Raw genomic sequence first — 23,325 nt, 5'->3', positions numbered from 1 at the left:
GGTACACCTCAAGTGCGGTATGCCTACATTACCCCGCTAGTTCGAACTAGGGGGGTAGTGTAGACATACCCTCCGTCTCCTCTTTTCTAAGCTGAAAAGTCCCAGTCTCTTTAGCATCTCTTCATATGGGACCTGTTCCAAACCCCTAATCATTTTAGTTGCCCTTTTCTGAACCCTTTCCAAGGCCAAAACATCTTTTTTGAGGTGAGGAGAGCACATCTGTACACAGTACTGAAGATATGGCATACCATAGCTTTATACTTCCCCTCCTCCTTCTTCCCCTGGCTTCCCCCTTCCAGCTCCCTCCTCCCAGGTTTCCCCTCCCCTCTCCCACCCTCTCTCTTCCCCTCTCCCACCTCCTTTTCCCAGTTTCCCCAGAGGTTAATCCCCCCCCCTCCAGTTTTGTTAAATAAAGAAACTTTCTATTTTTGAACACACGTGTCCTTTTTTGAACACACGTATCCACTGTGTCAGCAGCATCAAGAGCCATTTGTAAACCTGTGTGAGATATAGTGTACACCTCTTGTACAACAGGCTTGTGCACTGTAGGTTTAGACACCGGTTGTTGAAGTTGTGCCTGACGATATCGAGGTGATCTATTTCTTTGTCTGCCTGACTCATACAGTCTGTCTTGGTGGTAGAGTCGGTATTGCTTCTTCTAAGGGTACATCTAGACTACATACCTCATCCCAGGAGGCATACTTGGGTGGTCGACAAATACCTTTGATGTCGCCACCCGCGCGTCCAGACTATCGCGCTGAGCCGATAAACAGCTGATCAGCTGTCGGCTCAGCGCGGCAGCCATGTAAATTTAAATGAAGCAGCGATTATTTAAATCGCCGCTTCATTTTCCTATGTCTGGTAGCCTAATTTACATGCCTCTGGCGACAGAGGCATGTAGTCTAGACGTACCCTTAGAGGCCAATGTATAAATGCCAAGCATGTGAAGAATCACGTGAGAGTCCTTCATGGTATGAAAACTTCATTGGTTTTTGATGAAAATAATTTATCATTATTATAAGGCAAGTCTTCTATCTTTACTTGTAGTTCTTTTGGGATACTGGATGACAGAAGCCTCAAGGCTCTGTGCATCAAAATAGCTGTAACTGTGGTATGGGTCACAGTATCAGCAACATCTAGTGAGGGCTGTGAGGTAGTCCTGACAACCAGTTGTCTTTCAATGAGCATGGGTTTGAATTGGGGTCTCGTCTTCAAGGAAGTCCAAGGTAAACACAAAGAGCCTTCCATAATTGTTGTAGTTATATTTTGCTATGAAGTCATTGTAGTTGACAATAAGGAATTGTAGTGTTTAGGCGGTATAGATCTTGTAGCCTAAGAGGTCTAGACACTTATGATTTTTGTCCTGTGATGTAGAGTTGTGTTGTGTTTGTTTGGCTCGGTTTGCTGCTTCAAGCAGTAGCAAAATTGATTGTGTATGAGAAAACAGGAAATCCAGTCCTTTAACCGGCACATAATATTTTTTGTAAGGAAGAGGTGGCTGCCACCCTGTTTCTGCTGGTTCAAGGATAACTGTATTTATGGGATGAACTGTCTTCAAAGAAGATGATGGCTTATGTTGATTTCTTTGAACCTCTTCTAGGAAAAGGTCCTAATAGCTATACATTTAAACAATGTTTATAATTGTTTAAACTCATCTGCCAGTGTAGATGGATGTGGAATGATGGCCTCATCAGGAAAGGTGGAAGAATTGTCGGCAGGCTTTGTATGCTGCCCATGGGTCCCATGATGACCACCACAATGGGAATGCATTTCCATGATTGATCATAGCATAGGTAAAGTGACTGTGCCTGATGTCATTTAGGTAGCAGTATAACCTCAGTAGATTTCTTTTAAGGTGCAGGGGATTGTTGTGATGAGAAAACTACTTCCTCTTGATCCTCATTGTCACTATCACTCAACATCGAGCTCTGAGGCTGCTGCAGCATAGAAGTAACCTCACTTCCGTGATTATTGTGCCCTGAGCTCACGGGGAGGGTTCCGCTGTGCTCCCCTATCTAACTAAATATTTACAGCACTTAACAACTACTTAACTACATAAAAATTCAACTAGAACTATAATACAACAGATAAGGAATACAGCTGCTAAGAGATAGGCTAACAGCCTGAAAGCATGCTCCAGCTACCGTCACAGGCCGTAAGAAGGAACTGAGGGGGTGGAGGGGCCAGCAGGGGTATATATGCACCGGTATACCGGCGCCACTCCAGGGGGCTCCCTGCTGGCCCTATGGATACTGCTAAGGGGAAAAAAAAGCTCCGGAATCCGTGCACGCGGCGCGTGTACACCTAATCAGAATGGACATGAGCAAGCACTCGAAGAAAAATGATGAGACTTGGGTTCCATTCCAGGTTCTATAGGGCAATGTGGAGTTCTGGTTACAAATGGTTTCTGACCCATCCCTAGCCTAGCCCTAAGAAACAGGAAAAGTCTGGCTTTTCCCCTGTATCCTTGGGTTAGATAATGCTCAATAGGTCTGCAGGATGGCACATGCACAGCCTAGTCAAATATAGCAGCTGTGAGTGGATGCTCAGTTTCTCTAGAGGGATAGTTTGTGCAGTCTATTCTGCACTAAATTCTGTGAGTGGCGTCAGCACATTCAGTGAGAACAGAAACTGAGGATAGTTTAGTTACTAACATTACATCTCTATTGGACATGTGTGAATAGAGGTGGATTTAGGATTTAGTCAAAATTGGACAGATTTTTACCAAAACAGCAACAGGCAAATCAATGACACAAAGGTTAACCCTTGTCAAATCTCAGGTCCTTATTTCAAAGCCCAAGAAGCATAGCTTCTTAAAGAAAAGGTTGTCAGAATATTTTTAAAGTTGTGAAGCACTGTATTTTTTCCTAACCTCAAGTTCAGTAATGACTGTCTATTTTAGCTGAAATTTTCAAAAGAAAAAAGAACACCTAGATATAGACAATTTGGATGGAAATTCTCAGTCCAAAAGACTGACATTTGGCAAACATATATGCAACTAAAAATAGGTTCTTGCAATGAGAAATGTTGGATAATGTTCATAAAAGATGCTGCTACCAGCCTTGTCTGTAATACATACTTTTACAATGGTGTACGTGGATCCCCGCTTGTGAGTTAATTTGATTAAATTATATGTTTCTAAATCAGTGGTTGTCAAAGTGTAGTCTGCAGACCACTAACAGTCCACAACCATCTTGCTCAGCCGATCCCTCCTCGCCCCCCCCCCCCCCCACACACACACAGCAGGGAGCCTGCACTGATGCTCCAGCTCCCCATAAACACTCCACCCCCTTCACCAGTGGAGGAGGGTGAGCCCCATGGGAAGGATCTGGCTTTCAGGGGAAGGAATCAGCATGTCGTGCTGCTGCTTCCATGCCCCCTGGCTGGGGAAACGGCAGCACAGGAAACTACTCACCCGGAGGCTTTTCCCTCAGCTGGAATCACAGCCAATAGTAGCAGCAAGTTAGAGTGCATAGGAGCGGCAGGAGGCATGGAGCCAAGTAAATGCCCTCCATTCCCCTCATGCCCAGATTCCCCCACCCTCAGCTCACTCCTGCACCCAACATCCCAGTCAGACTCCACCCCAAGCCCACTCCTGCACTGGACCCCCGACACACACACACCCATTTTATTATTATGGGCTGATGGTCCACTGATGGTCCATGGAAAGGTCTGTGTTCAGCATATTGGGTCACAGGCCAAAAAGTTTGAGACCGCTGTTCTAAACTGATGTAAAATAAACCAATATAATTAAATAGACATAAAACCAATGCATAAAGTATCCCTTATGCAGGGACCCATCTTGCAAAATACTGGTTTTAATGGGAGTTGAAGGTCCTCAGCACTTCTCAGGATTTGAGCTGTAAGACCTTAAATACTAAAACCTTTACGACCTGGAAGTTGTTATTCTAACTATCTTGGTATTTATATGCCTGTGATTGAGAGCTTATTTATGTTTGTAAATTTATAGTACTAAATTATTTTTATTGGTAAGAATTAGGGCTGTCAAGAGGATTGAAAATTAATAGCAATAAATTGTGCAATTAAAAATCAATCACAATCACACTGTTAATAGAATATCAAAATATTTTTAAAATTTATACTTTTTTGCTGTTTTCTGTTTTTAAATATATTTATTTCAATTACAACTCAATGCAAAGAATACAGTGCTCGCTTTATATATACTTTTCTTACAAATATTTGCACTGCAAAGAACAAAATATTGTATTTTCAATTCATCTCACACAAGTACTGTTGCGCAATCTCTCATGAAAGTTGAATTTACAAATATAGAATTATGTACAAAAAACCTGCATTAAAAAATTAAACAATGTGAAACTTTAGCATTTGCAAGTCCACTCAGTCATACTTCTTATTCAGCTAATCACTGACAACTATGTTTGGTTATTTGCAGGAGATAATGCTGCCTGTTTCTTTTTTACAATGTTACCTGAAAGTGAGAATAGGCATTCACATGACTCTATTGTAGCTGGCATTGCAAGATATTTACTTGTCAGATGTGTTAAAGATTTTTATGTTCCTTCATGCTTCAACCACCATTCCAGACGACAAGTGTCTATGCTGATGATGGATTCTGCTTGATAACAATCCAAAGCACTGCAGACTGATGCATGTCCATTTTCATTCTCTGAGTCAGATGCCACCAGCAGAAGGTTGATTTTCTTTTTTGGTGGTTCTGGTTCTATAGTTTCCACATCAAAGTGTTTCTCTTTTAAAACTTTTGAAAGCATACTCCATGTCTTATCCAGCTTAGATTTTGGATGATACTTCAAATTCTTAAATCTTGTTTGAGTGCTGTAGCTATCTTTAAAAATTTCATATTGGTGCCTTCTTTGTTTTTGTCAAATCTGCTGTGGAAGCATTTTTAAAACAAACATGTACTGGGTCATCATCCAAGACTGTTATATCATGAAATATATGGCAGAATGCAGGTAAAACAGAACAGGAAATATACAAAAACTTAAACAACAAGTAGTCTAGTAGCACCTTAAAGACTAACAAAATATGTACAGGCAGTCCCCGGGTTACGTACTGTAGGTTTGTTCTTAAGTTGAATCTGTATGTAAGTCAGAACTGGAGTCCAGATTCAGCCGCTGCTGAAACTGACCGCCAGTTCCGACTTACATACAGAATCAACTTAAGAACCCCAAGCGTCCCCAAGTCAGCTGCTACTGAAACTGATCAGCAGCTGATTCCAGGAAGCCTGGGGCAGAGCAACTCTGCCTGGGCTTCCTGTAGTCAGCGCTGGTCAGTTTCAGCAGCAACTGACTTGGGGACGCCTGGGGCAGAGCAGCTGGGGTGCTGCTGGGTTGCTCCAGTAGCGACGCTCCTCGGCGCTACTGGACCAACCCAGCAGCACCCCATCTGCTCTGCCCCAGGCGTCCTGATTCAGCCGCTGCTGAAACTGACCAGCAGCGACTGAATCAGGACGCCTGGGGCAGAGCAGCTGGGGTGCTGCCGGGTTGGTCCAGTAGTGCCCAGAGGGCTGCTCCGCTGCCGGCTTCCCCGAGGCTTTGCAAAGCCGAGGAGGGGCTCCGGCAGCGGGGAAGCCCAGGCGCGCCTGGGCTGCCCTGCTGCCCGAGCCCCTCCGTGGCTTTGCTCCACGTCTTCCTGGTCTGCAGACCAGGGAGACGCGGAGAAAGCCCCGGAGTACACGGGCGGCAGGACCGCGAGGTCCCGCAGTCCGTGTCCTCCGGGGCGAGCCCCGTTCGTAACTGCGGATCCGACATAAGTCGGATCCGCGTAAGTCGGGGACTGCCTGTAGATGGTATCATGAGTTTTCATGGGCACAACCCACTTCTTCAGATGACTGAAGTATTGAAAGTCCAGATCCAAGAATAAATAAGGGTATGTCTACACTACCCTCCTAGTTCGAACTAGGAGGGTAATGTAGGCATACCGCACTTGCAAATGAAGCCTGGTATTTGAATTTCCCGGGCTTCATTTGCATAAGTGGGGAGCCGCCATTTTTAAAACCCCGCTGGTTTGAATCCCGTGCAGCGTGGCTACGCGGGGCTCGAACTAGGTAGTTCGAACTAGGCTTCCTATTCCACGAGGTGTACCGGTAGTTCGGAATAGGAAGCCTAGTTCGAACTACCTAGTTCGAGCCCCGTGTAGCCGCGCTGCACAGGGTTCGAACCAGCGGGGTTTTAAAAATGGCGGCTCCCCGCTTATGCAAGTGAAGCCCGGGAAATTCAAATCCCGGGCTTCATTTGCAAGTGCGGTATGCCTACATTACCCTCCTAGTTTGAACTAGGAGGGTAGTGTAGACATACCCTTAGAGAAGAGGGAGAGGAGGAAAAAAAGGAGAAAAAAGATAGTGAATAGATTGTTCAAGTTACAAGAGTAGATTGTTCAAATTACAAGAGGTTGATAAGAACTATTAGCATCTGCACTGTTTGGTTGGTTGGTTGGTTGGTTAAGTCACTAGATGGATATCATCTGACTCCCACACTACCTTCCACATCCTAATGACTTAACCAAACACACGATGGAAGTGCTAATTGTTCTTATCAGCCTCTTGTAACTTGAACAATCTATTAACTAGCAACAAGGAATCCCGTGGCACCTTATAGACTAACAGATGTATTGGAGCATAAGCTTTCGTGGGCAAAGACCCACTTCGTCAGATGCATGTAGTGGAAATTTCCAGAAATTTCCAATCTATTCACTGTCTTTTTTCTCCTTTCCATTATTTATGATACCATCTACATGTTTTGTTAGTTTTTAAGGTGCTACTAGACCATTTGTTGTTTTTTTAAGTTTTTCCTTTATACTGACAGTCTCTCTTCTTTGAGCTGAGTTAAACATAGTCTGACTTTTCTGCATTCCCGCAATAACTGACAAGCATTGGTGATCAGATCTCACAATTCTTGCATGCAGTGCTAACACAGTGTGTGACGCCATAGCATCCAAAGTGGTTACAATGGGCAAAACACCATTGTAATAGTTGTATATCTAGGAGGCCTAAGAAAACTGAGTGAACTCTACTTACACGCACACACCCAGAATCTCATTCTTTAAACTGAAAATGTTTCCCTCCTTTGTATCAAGTTCAGCACAGACTTTCTTCTTTTGTATTTCCCCCAAAATTACAGACATTACAATTAGTATTAATACATTTTGTGACTCAGCACAAGCCAAGATGATACAATGAGCAAAGCACCATTGTAACAGCCAAATATATAACATATCTAAGCAAAGCCGAGGCAAACTGTATTTACATAAACACAACCAGGATTTCTTTCCCATTCCAGCTGGCTGGAATGGAAGCAGTGATTTGGACCCTGCTTACATCTTTAAAGAGCATCATCAGCATGGAAGCACTCCCTTTCGAATGTCTGCCCAAAGCTCGAAGGGGCATACAAATATTTTGCATATTTGGCAGTAAATTCCTTGCAGTGCCAGTTACTGAAGTGTCATGTGGATTGCTGTTTTCACTTTCTGGTGGCACTCTAAACAAGAAGCAAGAAGCAATATATCCTGCAAATATAAACAAACTTGTTTGCTTAGCAATTGGCAGAACAAGAGGTAAGACTGAGTAGACTTGTAAGTTCTGAAGTTTTACATTTTTTTGGTTTTGAATAAAAGAAGGTAAACAAAAAAATCAATATTTGTAAATTACACTTTCTTGGCAAACAGACTGCACTTCAGCACTTGTATGAGGTGATTTGAAAAATATTATTTTTTGTTTATCATTTTACAGTGCATATATTTGTGATAAATATAATAAAACAAAGAAAGCAGTTTATATTTTGAATCCATACCAGCTTCTGATGGTCAAAGCTGCTGTGTTAGCTGTCTGGGGGAGTCATACACCCCACAAAAATGTGAACACTATAGAAGCGTGTCGGCCAGGGCAAGAAAAGATCGGGAGCTGAGGCTCCGCATGTCCTTTTTGGAGAGGCTTTACAGCCGACGAGAGACCTCTCATTAGATCAAATAGCAGTCCCTCCCAAACGTAGGTCAGCGTCTCCAACACCTCAGGGACATCAAAGGACCAGGGTCTCACCTGCCAGATCCTTATTGCCTAGTCCCTCAGCCAGAATGACCGGGGAGATGTGGAGGCCATTTCCTGCTCTACAGTGCTGAGCTCTGCCTCAGCAATACCCGCTCTGACACAGAGCATGAATATAGCAATCACCGACTCATCCTCCACACCGGGAAAAGCACACAGACAAACCCTGATGCCGAAGCAAGCGCCTACATGTACAGCACCAGTGAACGGAGCAGAGACAGCCACAAAATGGCCCTGTCTGTGTCGGCCTGGTCTGTGTTGTAGTTGAAATCAATATTGAAAATGAAGAAAAACATCCACATAAATATTTAACAAATTTCATCTGGAATTCTATTGTTTAACAGTGTGATGAATCATGATTAGTTTTTAATTGTGATTAATTTTTTAGTTAACTACATAAGTTAACTGTGATTAATCAATGGCTCTAGGAAGAATATGACAATTTTGTGAGTTAAAGTTATTGTTGGTCCTGACATTTTAAGAGAAACTACTAAAGCTAGAAAACACATTTTTACATCTGTTATTATATAGAACTATTATATAACACATACAACTGAGCTTTCCTTTTCCTTTTCCTCTTCCATTTCCTTTTCCTCTTCCTGCTCCTCTTCCTCATTCTGTTCAACTTTCTTAGCATACACATATTCCATTGTGTGCACAAGCTGCAAAAAACGTTTTCACATAATTTTATATTAATTAATAAGCATATTTTCTCCTAATAACTCTTAAAGCAAAAAATAATAAAATGCAAATATTATCTGAACTAAGAATTCACAATCAAATGATAAGAAATGTATACCTCATTTAGATGATCAGTGATATCCTTTAGCATCTGCAGTTCATCTACCTTATCAGGTTTATTTTCAGATGGAATTGGTATACAATATTTTACCATCGACTCTCCTGAAGCTGGAGGTATGAAGACCAGTGGCTCATTATCATTTGCCAAGAACTTTATTTTATGTTTTATCTTTGAATTATTAGGAGATGAACCTTGTAACACAGATGCATTCTTTTTAAAAGTGGATGTTCCCGCATTCGTTTCTCTGGTAGTGCTGGATTTCATCTGCTTTGTTGCTTTCATATTGCTATTTGTGCTATCTTTCCAAATATAGATGACAAAAGATTTATTATGTCACCCTATAATTTGGGGGAGGAAATGTACACAATTTCTCATTAAAACGTAACTCATTTATATTTATTTATAAAAATATAAGTTCATTGTCTAGAAATTCTGAGTGAAATTATAGAAAAACTTAGTTTTAAATTAATTACTGAGCAGTCAACAAATGTCTACAAACAAAAGTACCCATATTTACAAATATTTTGTGCAATAACACTCATCTTAATAAAAAAGACACAAGAGTAAAATCTGTAGCTTATTATCTGAACAATTATAAACACCTTGCAATAGAGTTATTAAATGTAATTGCTTTGAAAGGTATGTAGGATAAAAACTCAGACAAAACACCCATCACAGCTAATGATTATGCAAAATCCTGTGTGGTCTGAGCCTTGATCCTGCAATTACTTTTACAAGTGGACCCTTGCATCTGTGTTGAACCCAAGTGATGTCCACCAATCAAACTGCAGAATCCTTTTTTTTTCCTGTGTTTTTAATACTGCCTGCTCTTTTTTTTTTTTTTAAATAAAGCCAAAGAAATTTAAAATTGTTTTAATTTCTATAATTTTGGCAAGATCTCTAGAAATGTTCTTTAACTAAATCCTGGTTTCCATATCTGCACAAACACCATGAAAGATACCTGTGAAGTACTATAAAAAATGAAACCAAATGAATCAATTTCTGTTGATTTTGCAGTAGAAACATAAGATATAAAACTCGCCAAGGGGAAAAGTAAAAAATAATAGGAAAATAAAGTTGACTGTTATGTTTTTAAATTGTATTATTAACTATGGAGAACGTATAGATTATAATGCTGAAAGGTGCTAATGGTAACTAAAGGGATCTTTGATTCAAAGACAGTCTTTGGGATTAAACCAAAGGAATACGCCAAGCACTCTCTTTCAGACTTAACAGATAGAGGAATTAAGTCCTTTATGTAATGAAACAGCTGCAGAAAAATAAAAGCTACTACCCAAGGCATTAAACACATGGCTGAGCCTAATCAGTGCTAATCCAAGTAGATTAACAGGGGGGTTCCCTTGGTTACAAACACAGGTGCTAAGACATTGCTTTTGTAGCCTATGTGTGGTGGAAGCAGAAAGACAACAAAAGTTGTTAACACAAACATAGAAATGAAAGGATGGAAGAGATCTCTAGGAGTCATCTAGCCCAACCTCAGTGCTGAGGCAGGACCAACCAACCTAGACAATACTATCAAAATGTAAATAACTGAGAAAACCTGACAGGAAAGGAACTGAAATATCTAGAAACAGAAACAGAAAGGTTTAAGAAGAAAGCAACGTTGGAAAAGGCTATTGCTGACATTAGAATAACTCCAAAAGCCGTATCAATGGGAGTGCCAATATAAACCAGGCTTCCATGTCTGCTAACATTTTAACTATGGGTATGTCTACACAGCAGTGTTATTTCAGAATAACTTCAGGGGGCAACGAGGCAAGGGGCAGTGAGGAAACAGCGTGAGTGGGGATTTGAAAAAGTCTCACTCACACCAGTCCCACTGCTGCTCCTCTCCCTTTGGAATGTACAAGAGCCGCCTGGACACTCTTCCTTCGATTTCCTTTACTCCTCATAAAATGAGGGTTACAGAAGTCCCTCAACTCAACATTATTTTGAAATAAAGGTTTGTAGTGTAGACACACACTATGTTATTTCGGAATAACATCAATTATTCCAAACAACACTGCTGTGTAGATGTACCCAAAGTAATCATGCAATAATATATTTCATGATTCTAAGGGAAAGAAGGAATGAGGAAACAGAATAAAGATCACTGACTTCAAAAAGGCAGGCCTTACAAACTCAGAGAATAAGTAGGTAAGGTAGGTCCCATGGAAGAAAAGGGAAAATGGAGTTCAGAAGAGTGGGCAGTTTCAGACACAATATTTCAAGCACAACAACAAATTCTCCCAATGCAAAGGAATACAGGAAAAACAGGAAGAGAGTAATATGGCTCCATCAGGAGTGCTTTAATGATCTGGAAATCAAAAAAGGATTCTTACAGAAACTGGAAATCAGGACAAATTGTAAAGGATGACTACAAAAATAGCACAAACATGTAGGGACAAAATCAGGTTAAAGGACAAAATAAGTTACACCTAGCAAAGGACATAAAAGTCAATAAAAGAGTCAGTAAATAATATTAGGACCAAGAGAAAGATGAAAGAAAGTATAGGAGTAGGCGAAAAGCTCTATTAATGATCAAGAAAGCATGAACCCTTAAATGACTGCTTCTTGGAGCGTCAACTCCTGAAACACAAGATAGGCAATACTTGATTTAGCCCTAACTGGAGTACAGGATCAGGTCCAAGAGGAGACTTTAGTTCCATGGTGTCCAACATGTTAGCCAAATGTGGCTAATTGGCCGGTTGTGTATGGCTAGTTGGCTTGAACAATGTGGTTAGTTCGCTATAGCAGTAGCTATAGCTAGTCAGTCACAATGACCCCCCCCCCACACACACACTGACTGCTAGCTGGCTGAGTATACCCCTCTGATTTCCCCTTTTCCTTGACCGTGGTTACGATTTATGTTAAGCTCTTTATTATGCCTTGTATTATGTTAACCCATACTGTTTACATTAGGTCTTCTTTAGTGTATCAAGCAATACAATTTATATGATAAGTTTCTTGTTACTTGAGGCCATGAGGCCAGACTTTGCCTAGAAATCATATTGCTTAATGTATGCTTATGAATATGTATGTAATCTGTAGAATGAGTGTGAAGTGTGAATGAGAAATACCCAATCAAAGGCAGTTTAGGATCTGTAACCTTTTAAGGCAAACAAAGACCCTGCAATGTAGATAAATTAACTGACGAGCAGCCAAGAAATCATCTCCTCTCAAAAGGGACGTGAAACCTGGGATTGAACCAGAGGCAGTAGTCCCTCCCATGGATCCAAAGGAACTTTAGCGAACCTCATCACCTTTGTGGTCAATCTCCAGAAAGCTGAAGCCTGGCCAGCTTGTGAAATTGAAAGTAAACTACCCCACACTTGCAGCCTACCTTTAACTGTCAGTATGAACGTGATGTGTGTATGAATATCACCTTACCCTTAAAAATCTATACTAATAAATTAGCTCCAGTGCTGCTCTAGGCCACCCTTTGTCTAAGTTATTTCCTTGGCTGATCCAGGGACAGGTAACAGTAGCCACTATAGAACTGGTTGGACACCATGGCTATTGATGAACTGTTTGGTAATAGTGACCATAATATAATTAAAAGTAACATCCCACTGGCAGGAAAAACACCCCAGACCTCCATCAGAGTAGCATTCAATTTCAGGAAGTTAATTAAACAGTAATTTAAAAGTATAGTACTAGGCTTTTAATACATTTAAAAAACAGAGGCACAGTGGGGGGGACCGGGCCTGAACTGGGAATCAGCTGTCCTGGCTCATACCTGGTCCCAGAGGTTGCACTTCTGATTTAGTGTATTAAGAGCTGGAGGTGCTTAATACATTTAAAAAGCAGAGGTGTAGCATCTTGGACTGGGCGCAAGCCGGGAATGAGCTGATTCCTGGCTTGCACCCAGTCCCTCAGCTACATCTCTGCATCTCCTACCCCTGAGGCTTTTAAGCCATCCCCCTCTATCCTCCCTCCCCCCACACACACACACACATCAGCTCCTGTTCTCGCCATCCCCTCCACCCACCCCTTGCTGCCTCTCTCTGGTAGTTGACTAGTCGCTTACATCCGTAGGACCATAGTGGACCATAAGCTAAATATGAGTCAACAGTGTGACACTGTTGCAAAAAAGGCAAATATCATTCTGGGATGCTTTAAAAGGAGTATTATAAGTAAGACAAAAGAATTCTTCCACACTACTCTGCACTACTTAGGCCTCCAACTGGAGTACTATGTCCACTTCTGGGCACCTCTTTTCAGGAAAGATATGGACAAATTAGAGAGGGTCCAGAAAAGAATAACAAAAATGACTACAGGTTTAGAAAACATGATCTATGAGGTAAGATTGAAAGAACTGGGTTTGCTTAGTCTGGAAAAGAGAAGACTGAGAGGGGACATGATAACAGCTTTCAAGTACCTAAAAATCTGTCACAAGGAGGAGGGAGAAAAAATATTCTCATTAAAGTCTGGTGATAGGACAAGAAGCAATGGGCTTAAACTGCAGATTGAAAAGTTTAAATTGGACATTAGGAAAAACTTCCTAACCGTCAGGATAGTTAAGCACTGACATAAATTGCTTAGCGAGGTTGTGGAATCTCCATCATTGGAAATTTTTAAGAACTGGTTAGACAAACAACTCTCAAGGATGGTCTAGATCAGTGTTTCCTATGTTTTTTAAGACCTAGGAACACCAAACAATAATTTTTTTATGAAGAACACCAAGGACTTTTTGTTGAGAAAAAAAAGGTCGGGGGGAAAGTTATTGAGCAAAAAAAAAGGTTGCCTACCCCTTTAAGGGCAGCCATTTTGAACTCTGTTGTTCTCCGCAGCACACCGGTCTATCGCAGAACACAGTTTAAGAAACAGTGGTCTAGATCAGTGATGGGGACCTAGGCTAATTAGTAGGCTGCATAAGTATGCATCCTTTATCTTAGTGGGCCACTAGACTGTCGTAACCAAGATAGTCTCCCAGGATAAGATAGTTTTACCTACCTAGAATTTGGGGAGTATGCTAATTGAACCACAGCAGCACTTTTATTGGCTGCAGAGGGAGCGCAGTGGATTGATGTGTGCAATCCACACACAGTGCACTTCATATAACCTTGCTTTAAGTGTGTGTCACTTTAGTAATATTTGTAGGAAAAAACTATGCAGACAAAAACCAGCATGATCTGGCAACCCTACACATGGGTAAAAGTAAACAAAATGTCTCACTGGCCGCATATAAAATTCCAATGGGCCAAACACATGGCCCTTGGGCCGCACGTAGCCCACCACTGATCTAGATGATGCTTCGTCCTGCCGCAAGTGCAGAAGACTGGAGTTGATAAATTCTAGAGGTTCCTTCCAATTCCATGATGTGGACTCAGGCCTTTTCAGGTATATTGACAGCCCATGGCAGCATGCCATCTAGCCTGAGTCAACGGCCTGCTCCCTAGGCTTCAGAGCCCAAACCACCACTTCAAAGCTCTGTCTGTCCATATAGCTATATTTAGAATACTAGCACAAACCCCACAAGACTGAGTCTGTCAGCCCTGGCTCGGAAGCTCACTACCTTCAGTGGTCCTCAACCTATTTACCTTTATTGGCTGCATATGTAGCTCTGTATGTTACATAGGCCACATCCACGTTGTATATAAACTACCTGTATGGCCCTAAGGCTGTCATATGTTCTTCAACTATGCATTAATTTGGCCACTGTTCTAGTTGATCTAGAGTACACATTGAAAGAATGCATCAAGAAAAGAGCAAGTTGTCCCTGCCCCACCTCATGGCAGTACCTGCATCAGGAGAGTTTCTTAAATGTTTCAGTGGCCTTTCTGGTGATATATGATCCAAAACTGAAAAGAAAACGCAGAAAAATTTGGATCAATGTAGCATTTTCATTAAACATGCTAGAATCCTGTAGAATACAGGTTTTTAATCTTCAGGGAGTTTTCACACACATGCACATGCACCCAACCCAGGGGGGTTACAAATAGGTTTCAGAGGGACATTTTTATTGCTAAATGGGATGAATAGTCCCAAATGTTCTTCTCTAGTAACGTGGAATCACAGTATGAAAAAGATTGTAAATCTTTTTTATAGAGGATCTATGGGATTCAAAGGAATTTCACTCAACACACCAATACTCTATTGAAGATCTGAAGGATTCTTAATCCCACTAAGCAGGGCTTTGGAGCGGAGCCCAGAGCTGGAGCACGGAGCAGTGAAGCTGCAGGTTTTTGCCCGGAGCTGGAGCGGAGCTAGAGCACAGAAAATCTTTGACTGCTCCACTGCTCCAGTTTTTTTTGTTTTTGTTTTTTTCAATCCAAAATGAATGATATTTTAGCAAGAATGTCCTAAAGGTGCCAAAAAGTTTTACATTATGTAACAATTGATATTAACATCTACTTTACCACTTTACGTAATATGTCACAGTTATTCTCACTTCGGCCGAAATCAAGATTTAATGTACAGATACAAAATTAAAAAGTTTTTTGGAGATATGTTTTATTAAAGAATCAGATAATTATCAGACATCCGGCAACACTGCAGACTGCTCCCACCTTTGTGCCAAGGTTAGGCAAGTATGTACTCGCGTAGATTAGTTAGATTAGTATGTGTTTATTTTCAACCTTGTAAAGTGTAGCCTCGTTACGTCCCAACAATTAATGTTGTAGAACCGCGATAGCACATACTAATGCTACAGCACATACTAAATTTCATTACTATATCTATATTAAAGCGTTTTTGAGATATTAATTAAAAACTTGGAAAATATTTTGAATATTTTTACCGCAAAATTTCATAAGAAAAACTAACTTGCAATTTATAAATACAAATATATATTAATTATGTATATTAAAAAGACTTCTTACTTCATTAAAACTGCAAGAAACATGTTAAAATAGTAAAATATACTTTAATAGTAATTTTGTATTAAAAGAAAATGCAATCATTTTTGTCCAGAAAATCCAAAATAAATTCCAAGTACCTTAAGTGGTTAAGATATTACAAGCAGGTACATTATAAAAAAATGTAATGCTTTTGTTCATTGCTTTTCGAAGACCATAACAAGAAACATTTGGATGTGGTAGCGGCACAAGAATATTTAGCCATGGCTTCAAGAAAAATATCAAATCTACCCCCCATGATTGATAGACGATTTACGGAAAAGGATCTCAATGACATCTTTACTTTTGAATTTGAAAAGCCCAAATTTGGGCTTTTGGGGAAAGCAAAGAAGAAATCGGCAACGTGCAAGGTGGAAAAGGAAGTGACTAGCGAGCTCAAACCATGTAGCTTCAAGACAAGTGAAGCAAGTGCCGGTTACAAAAAAGGACCAGGAAGATGAGTTAAAACAAAAAGTTGACGTGGCTAAACATCCATCTGGCTCTTTGAAAACTCCTGGAGAAAAGATTTTTTCGGCGCTTCATCTGAAAAGAAACCCAAAATTGAGCAAACAAAACTTGACTCATATTTAAAGTCCTCAAAGTTTACAGTCACCATGGATGCCAGTACCTTCAGTGAAGGGCTGATGGAGATGGTTTGCTTGAGTTCAACACCGCTCACTACCTTCAGCCTAAAGAACAAAGGAGTCCAAAAAATTGCAGGTGAAATGGGTCAGCAGCTTAGCATTTCGATGGGGCACGACGCGGGTCGTCATTTAGTTGTCAGTACAGCTGAGTCTGATCACGAAGAGCTCAAGAAAGCTTTGAAGCAAAAATTGTGCTACCTGAAAATGGATGCAGCAACCCGTGGAAACAGAAATTTCCTTGCAATCAATGCTCAGTACTACGAAGAAGGAAAAGATAAAGCTGTGGTAAAAAACTTGGACATAATCGACACAGAAGGGTGTCACAGTTCTTCCTACGTGAAAAGTCAAGCAAAAGCTATTTTAGAAAAATTTGGTATCAGTGAAATGAAAGTGCTGAGCATCTGCATTGACAATTCACCAAACGTGACATGTGCCGTCAAAAATTTCAGCGATGACAACGAAACCATTTCTACCTCTGAGAACAGGGATGTGGACAGAACTGAAGCTATTTTTCCTGATGAAGGAACTAAAGGAATGGATGAAATCGAACCCAACATGGATGCTGCTGCGCAATGGGTTAATGATCCTAGCCTCATACTTCCAACATGACTTCATGAGGACGACTCAAAAGTCCAACTGATGAGGTGTGGTATTCACACTCTTCAGTTGGCAGTCTGGGATGGACTGAACAAAGAACATGTGAATAAATTTCTGGCAAAAATTCGACAAGTCGTTGTCAAACTATGAACCCCAAGTATTCGAAGTGTACTGCTTGATCTACACGGGGTAACTCAATCATTGGATACTGTGACTCGCTGAGGTTCAACATCTGTGATGATTGATCGGCTTCTCGTTTTTCAATCTTATTGTGAAGAAGTGACTGCTGCTGGAACAAGAGAACTCAAGTTAAAAAAAGCTGAATGGGACGAAGTGAAGAACCTGCAAGACCTCTTGGCAAAGCTAAACCAAACAACCGTGAATCTTCAAGCTGTCGATATAACCCCGGGAGTTTTAATGAAGGAATGGTGAAAACTGTCAAAATTCTTGCAAGAAAATGGTGGACAAATTGCAGAAGGAATTCTATCCTCCATGCAGAAACATGAAGAGAAGCTTTTTGACAATATTCATTTCCTTGCTGGAGTTTATGTTGACCCACGGTATCGGATTCTTCTTACCTCAAAGGAAATACCAAAGGCAAAGGAAGGGCTCCTTGATATTGCTCGACGACTCGAAAAACAAAATCTATTGCTATATTTGAACTCGGCGAAAGAGGTTAAAGAAAACAAAACACAACAAAAGGAGTCGTCAACAATCAAATTTGCGGTTTCGGAAAGTTCAGATCCTTCAGAAATAGCAGGCTGTTCTCAAACTTCCGTCTCCACTCTGAACTTGTTTGAGCATCCATCCCTGAGACATCTTCAACCATCACAGGGAAATGGAGATAATTCAAGCACCAATTCTTCAGAAGATGACGACTTCGAAAAGGAATTGGATAAACAAGAAAGATGCCGACGAGTTACTGAGATTCATAATTGTAATGAAACATTATTCGAGAGAAACTTTTGAGAAGACTGTGAGGCGATGGAGTCTATTGGTAGGCTAAAAGTTAAGTCTGTTTTTGAGGCCATTCACAGCTACCCTCACCGCATTCAAGCTGCCTATAGAATTGCTTCGAGCATGCCAACAATGCAAGCTAGTGTAGAGCGACTGTTTTCAGCTTTAGAGTGAATTTTAAATGATCTGCAGCAGGCTATGAAAGACGACTTGAGTGCTGCAATAATTTTTTACAGATTGAATTATGAATGATTCTAGTTTGTATCATTGTTGATGACATTTAAATTGTTTTAAAACTCTGAATAAAAATAATGTTTTTTCAAAATTACAGTATGAAATTTTTTATTTAGTTAAAAATTAATTTGAGTCAGAGCGCGGAGCGGAGTCGGAGCAGAACTGGAGCAGTCACTATTCAAAAATTTGATTGCTCCAAATCCCTGCCACTAAGTACACTAAGATGCTACAGAGTTGCATATGTAAGATTTATGGCATTCCCAGTAGCTTGAGATTTCATAAAGGAGACTCTGTAAAGCAAAATAGACATACACACACACTGCTAACTAAAATCTTAGGGTAGCAAAGTTATTTTGAAATAACAGCCATTATTTCGAAATAACTTTTCCAATGTCAACATAGCCAAACCGCTATTTCGAAATTCAATCAAAATAGTGGCGCGCTTATTTCGAAATTGGTAAACCTCATTCCACGAGGAATAGTACCAATTTTGAAATTGATATTTCAAAATAAGCGCTGTGTAGATGCTTATTTCGAAATAGGGGGCCTCCAGCCCTTCCCAGGGTGCCCTGGTGGCCACTCTGGGCACAACCAAGAAAACTCCTTTCCCTCCCCGGAGCCCTTAAAGGGATAAACTCTGTCCACAGGGCCTGTGCTAGCTCTAAGCCTGCCAGCCCAGATCCAGCAGTTGCTGCACCTAACCCAGTGGCCCCAGGATGAGCCAGGCAGCCAGTGCCAGCCAGCCCTCCACCAATCCCCAGGACCAGTCTGCCAGCTCCTAGGAGCCTGCCAGGGGCTGGAAAAGGCGGGCGCCTGCCTGGTCCAGTGCAGAGATCAGGGACCTAATTCAGGTTTGGGGGGTGCCTCCAATGTCCATGATCTCCGCATTAAATGGAGCAACGCAACCGTCTACAGGCGGATGGCTGCCAGCCTGGCCACCAAAGGTCACATGCGAACCCAGGAGCAGGTTTGCATGAAAATAAAGGAGCTGCGGCAGGCCTATGCCAGGGCCACCGGGGGCAGCTCCCAACCAGGGGCAGACACAGACCCCTGCCCCTATTTTGATGCCGTGGACCACATCCTGGAGGAAGGACGGTCCGTGCCCCCCAGGTGGTCATCGACCCTGGGGCAGAGCTTGCTGTCTCCTGCTCCTCCCCCCACTCCTTCTCCCTCTCCCGCTTCTTCCTCCCCACACTCCCATTGACACCAAGACCCCCACACTCATGGTGCTGGGAGACAGTTGGGCCAGCGAGACCCCCAACTCTGAGCCCTGAGCTTCTCTTCCCCCTTCATCTCCTTGTCTCCCTCTGTCAGCTCCCTCCTCCCAGGTTTCCCCTTCCCTCTCCCACCTCCTTTCCCCAGTCTTACCTCAGTTTCATTCCCCCTCCCCCACCCCAGTTTTGTTCAATAAAGAGGCTTTGTTGTAATGAACACGTCGTGTATTGTACAGCAGAAAGGGGGGTTAGGGAGGGGTAAGTGGAAGGACGTGAGGGAGGAATGAGGCACAAGCTCCCAGTGGGGCACACCAGAGAGACTGTTACTGCCTGCAGAGAGTGCTGCCAGGCTCGCAGCAACACGTCCAGGAGAAGCACCAGAGTTCCCAGGGGCAGCTCCAGCTCCATGCTGCAGAGTGCTATGGTGTCCTGAGGGCAACCAGAGCACACAGAGAAAAAATGCTTTGTCATCCCTCAGCGAAGTAGGCAAGCAAGCAGGGAAACCTTAGAACCAGCTGTCCGAGGGGTCCCTTTAAGCTCAGATAGCCTCAGGCAGCAGCCACACAAGGTAACTCCTGACCTGATGCCCTGCCAGAACTGGTTCCGGCCAGTCTTAGATGGGATTCAGCATCCTATCAGTGTAGATATATAGCAAAATGCTAATTAGAAATGAATTTTGTGACTAGAGGCTATTTCAAAATAATGTAGTGTAGACATACCCTTAGAGGTTCTGTGTGATACCCACATAAGACTATATGTACGCTAGCACTCTTGCTGGTAAAACTTTTGTCGATCAGGGATATGAAAAAACACACTGACAAAAGTGCCAGTGTGGACAGCACTCTGTCACTCAGGACAGGAAGAGTGAGGGGGCGGAATGGGGATTGGAGGAGTGGGAAGGGGTGGGGTAGAGATGGAGACTTCCGGGAAGGAGTTGAGTGGAAACAGGGCGGGGGCAGAGCAGGGGTAGCAAGAGGCAGGGTAGGGAGGATTGTCCCAGGCTTCATGCCCCCTTAGGACAGCCCCTAGCACCTACACAAGATAAAGTCTAGAACATCCTAGAGCTCTCTCATATTAGCATAGAGCAAGATACATAGGAGATTCCAGGCTATTTCTACACTATGGGTTTTGCCAGAAGAGGCAATGCAAATGAAGCGTGGATTAGCATTTTCTCGTGCTTCATTTGCATAACCTCTTCCGATCTCTTTTTGCAGAAGAGGTTTTTGCGCAAAAACAAGCAGTGTGGATGTTTCCTTTTTGCGCAACCCCCCCTTTTTGCACAAGATCCTTATGCATCCTTTTTTGAGGCATAAGGATCTTGCGCAAAAGGATTTTTTTGCACAAAAAGGAAACGTCCACACGGCTTGTTTTTGCACAAAAACGGATTGGAAGAGATTATGCAAATGAAGCACGAGAAAATGCTAATCTGCACTTCATTTGCATTGCCTCTTCCAGCAAAACCCGGAGTGTAGACGTAGCCCCAGAGTAGTAGCTGCAATTGGTACAGCTCTGCCACTGTAAGGTCTGTAGTATAGTCATAACCTGACCCTAGAGAAACAGACCTGTAGAGATTTATGGTATCCCCACTTAGCTCACCCAGTCCTTAAAGGGAGTGTTGCAGGGAGTGAGGGGAGTTAGAGCATACTCACTTGGCTCCCCATTTCTTATGGGAGGGATGTCTGTGGAGCCTTCGGACATTCCCACTCAGTTCACCCAAAACCCTACGGGAGGAGGCTTTGTGGGTGGATTGGGCACCCCACTCAGTTCCCCCAGAGCCTAGAAAACAAGGCATCACTACCCAATCGACATGGGTCCCCGGTGTCCTCAGGACAAGTCCTACCTCTCCGAGCAGCCCCGGCAGACGAAGCTCGGTGTTCAATTCACGGGGCGCACGATTCCCGCTACCGCTGGTCTTTGCTCTCCCGGGGAATGAGGTCAAAGGGGACGCGCGCGGTCGCTCCGCAACCGCCCACCCTCACCGTTCGCTGCCCCGGCATTTCAAACGCCAGCTCGAGCCCCTCCGGCGGGAGCGCGCGCTGCAGCGCGCCTCTCTCTGGCCTTTTCTGCCGCGAAGCGGTTGCGCCTTGAGGAGCGGGACAGAAGAGTCTTTTGGGCTTTAAGATGAGCTGCCAGTGGCGGCGTCCGGGGCTGTGCGGCTGGTGTCCGCGGCTTAATCCAAGCAGCCTTCAGCTGCATCGGCTCAGGCTGCTCCCCTGGGGTCTGTGCTTGTTTTTTGTTTTACTTTAGACTTTATCAGTGTGCCTAAAACAAACATGAAAAAGTCTACTAATAGTCTCAGAAATAGCCATTGGGCAGGCAAATCAACCAGCGGGAGGAGAAGCTCCTTGGGAGAGAGACAAAATAGTAGGGACACAGTAAGGCCCTATGGGAATGAGCAGTGGTCAGTGGGGATTTATGGCAGCCCACTCAGACCCTTGAGCCTCCCAGGAACAGTGATGTGGGGTTTGGGTAATAAAACCAGGTCCTCAAAAGTATTTTTGACACCTAACACCCCAAATCAAGGGTTGCTAGTAGTTTTTGCTAATTCGAACTAGGGCTGCAAATGTAGGCATTCGGAATTGCAAATCAAGCGCGGGATTTAAATATCCCGCATTTGATTTGCATCTTCCCAGCCGGGTGCCATTTTTTGAAATTTACAAGCCCAAAGTAACTGCCCGCGTCTACACGCAGTAGTGGAACGGGCGTTGGAAATAAAGCCCTAGTTCAAACTACCTCTTATTCCTCCTGCAGTGAGGCTTTATTTCGAATGCCTGTTTCACTGCCGTGTGTAGACATGGGCAGTTACTTCGGGCTTGTAAATTTCAAAAATGGCGCCCGGCCGGGACGATGCAAATCAAGCATGGGATATTTAAATCCCGGTCTTGATTTGCAATTCCAAATGCCTGCATTTGCAGCCCTACTTCAAAGTAGGCTGCAAGTGTAGACATACCCAAAGTTTCTATGGCAGGTTAATAGCTGAATTTGCACAGCCTCTTCTTTCTACAGGCTCAGAAGATCCACTGTCTTCTGTCTTTTCCAAATTAGTCTAGAGGAGAGTTGTCAACCTTCCAGGATTGTCTTTGAGTCTTCAAGAATTAAAGATTAATTTTAAATTACAGGACTACGTCCAACCACAGTTGGCATGAAACATGTAGTCTGAAACCTAGTCTGAAACGTAGCTAGTATAGTCAGCTGGTCAACTGTACACAGCAGTGGAGAGCTGCTAGGTGTGCCTGCCAAGCAGGACAATCAGGAAAAGACATTTCAAACATTTGCAGGGCTTTAAAGGAGAGGGAGACCTTCCAGTCTCTTCCTCTTTGCACACTGGAGTTCACAGTTGTGACCAAAATAGCCAGTGGCTACACTCAGGCTGTGGGTCTACTTTAGAACGTTGATGATGGCTTAATGCTGCTCGAGGAGGTGATTTCTGTGTTGTCATAATGGAGCACTGACATGAGTGGGAGACAAATTTAAGTAGGCACATGAACAATAAGGTAGACACAAGACAGCATATGTCAACCTAGCATTTTAATGTGTAGACCAAGCCTAAATTTCTTCAGTAAAAATTCCTTAGATGCCTATATTTCCACTTGTGAGCACTGTGCAATGCTTCCTCATGCTAGGTGTCTCTTGGTATGTCTACACAGCAAAGTTATCTCAAAATAACAGCCGTTATTTCAAAATACTAGTGTCTACACAGCCAAACCGCTATTTAATTCAAAATAGCAGAGTGCTTATTTCGAAATTGGTAAACCTCATTCCATGAGGAATAGCGCCAATTTTGAAATTGCTATTTCAAAATAAGCACTGTATAGACGCTTATTTTGAAATAGGGAGCCTCCAGCCTTTCCCAGGGTGCCCTGGTGGTCACTCTGAGCATAACCAAGAAAGCTCCTTTCCCTCCCCGCCTCCCTTAAAGGGGTAGACTCTGTCCACAGGGCCTGTGCTAGCTCTAAGTCTGCCAGCCCAGAGCCAGCAGTTGCTGCACCTAACCCAGTGG

At 42.7% G+C, this 23,325-nt stretch overlaps 1 protein-coding gene across 7 annotated transcripts in view; it reads right to left on the bottom strand.

Annotated features, from left to right (window-relative positions):
- The window catches only part of CCDC7 (coiled-coil domain containing 7), a 347,366-nt gene extending 325,944 nt beyond the window's left edge, over positions 1 to 21,422 (bottom strand). For 4 of the 7 annotated variants that reach the window (XM_075922665.1, XM_075922668.1, XM_075922669.1 and 1 more), the window contains exons 1-4: positions 21,166 to 21,355; positions 14,585 to 14,644; positions 8,838 to 9,178; positions 8,590 to 8,700 (exon numbers count right to left, since the gene is read on the bottom strand). In XM_075922665.1, the coding sequence (XP_075778780.1) occupies positions 8,590 to 8,700; positions 8,838 to 9,122 (396 nt within the window). In that variant the 5' untranslated portion in view covers positions 9,123 to 9,178; positions 14,585 to 14,644; positions 21,166 to 21,355. Of the gene's footprint in view, positions 1 to 8,589; positions 8,701 to 8,837; positions 9,179 to 14,584; positions 14,645 to 21,165 lie in introns of all 7 variants that reach the window. The other 3 variants (XM_075922670.1, XM_075922667.1, XM_075922671.1) reach the window with 3 other exon arrangements.
- Positions 21,423 to 23,325: the final 1,903 nt, after the last annotated feature.

This window comes from Pelodiscus sinensis, chromosome 2 (genome assembly GCF_049634645.1).
Source record: "Pelodiscus sinensis isolate JC-2024 chromosome 2, ASM4963464v1, whole genome shotgun sequence".
NCBI lineage: Eukaryota > Metazoa > Chordata > Testudines > Trionychidae > Pelodiscus > Pelodiscus sinensis.
This window is presented reverse-complemented; position numbering and strand designations above follow the sequence as displayed.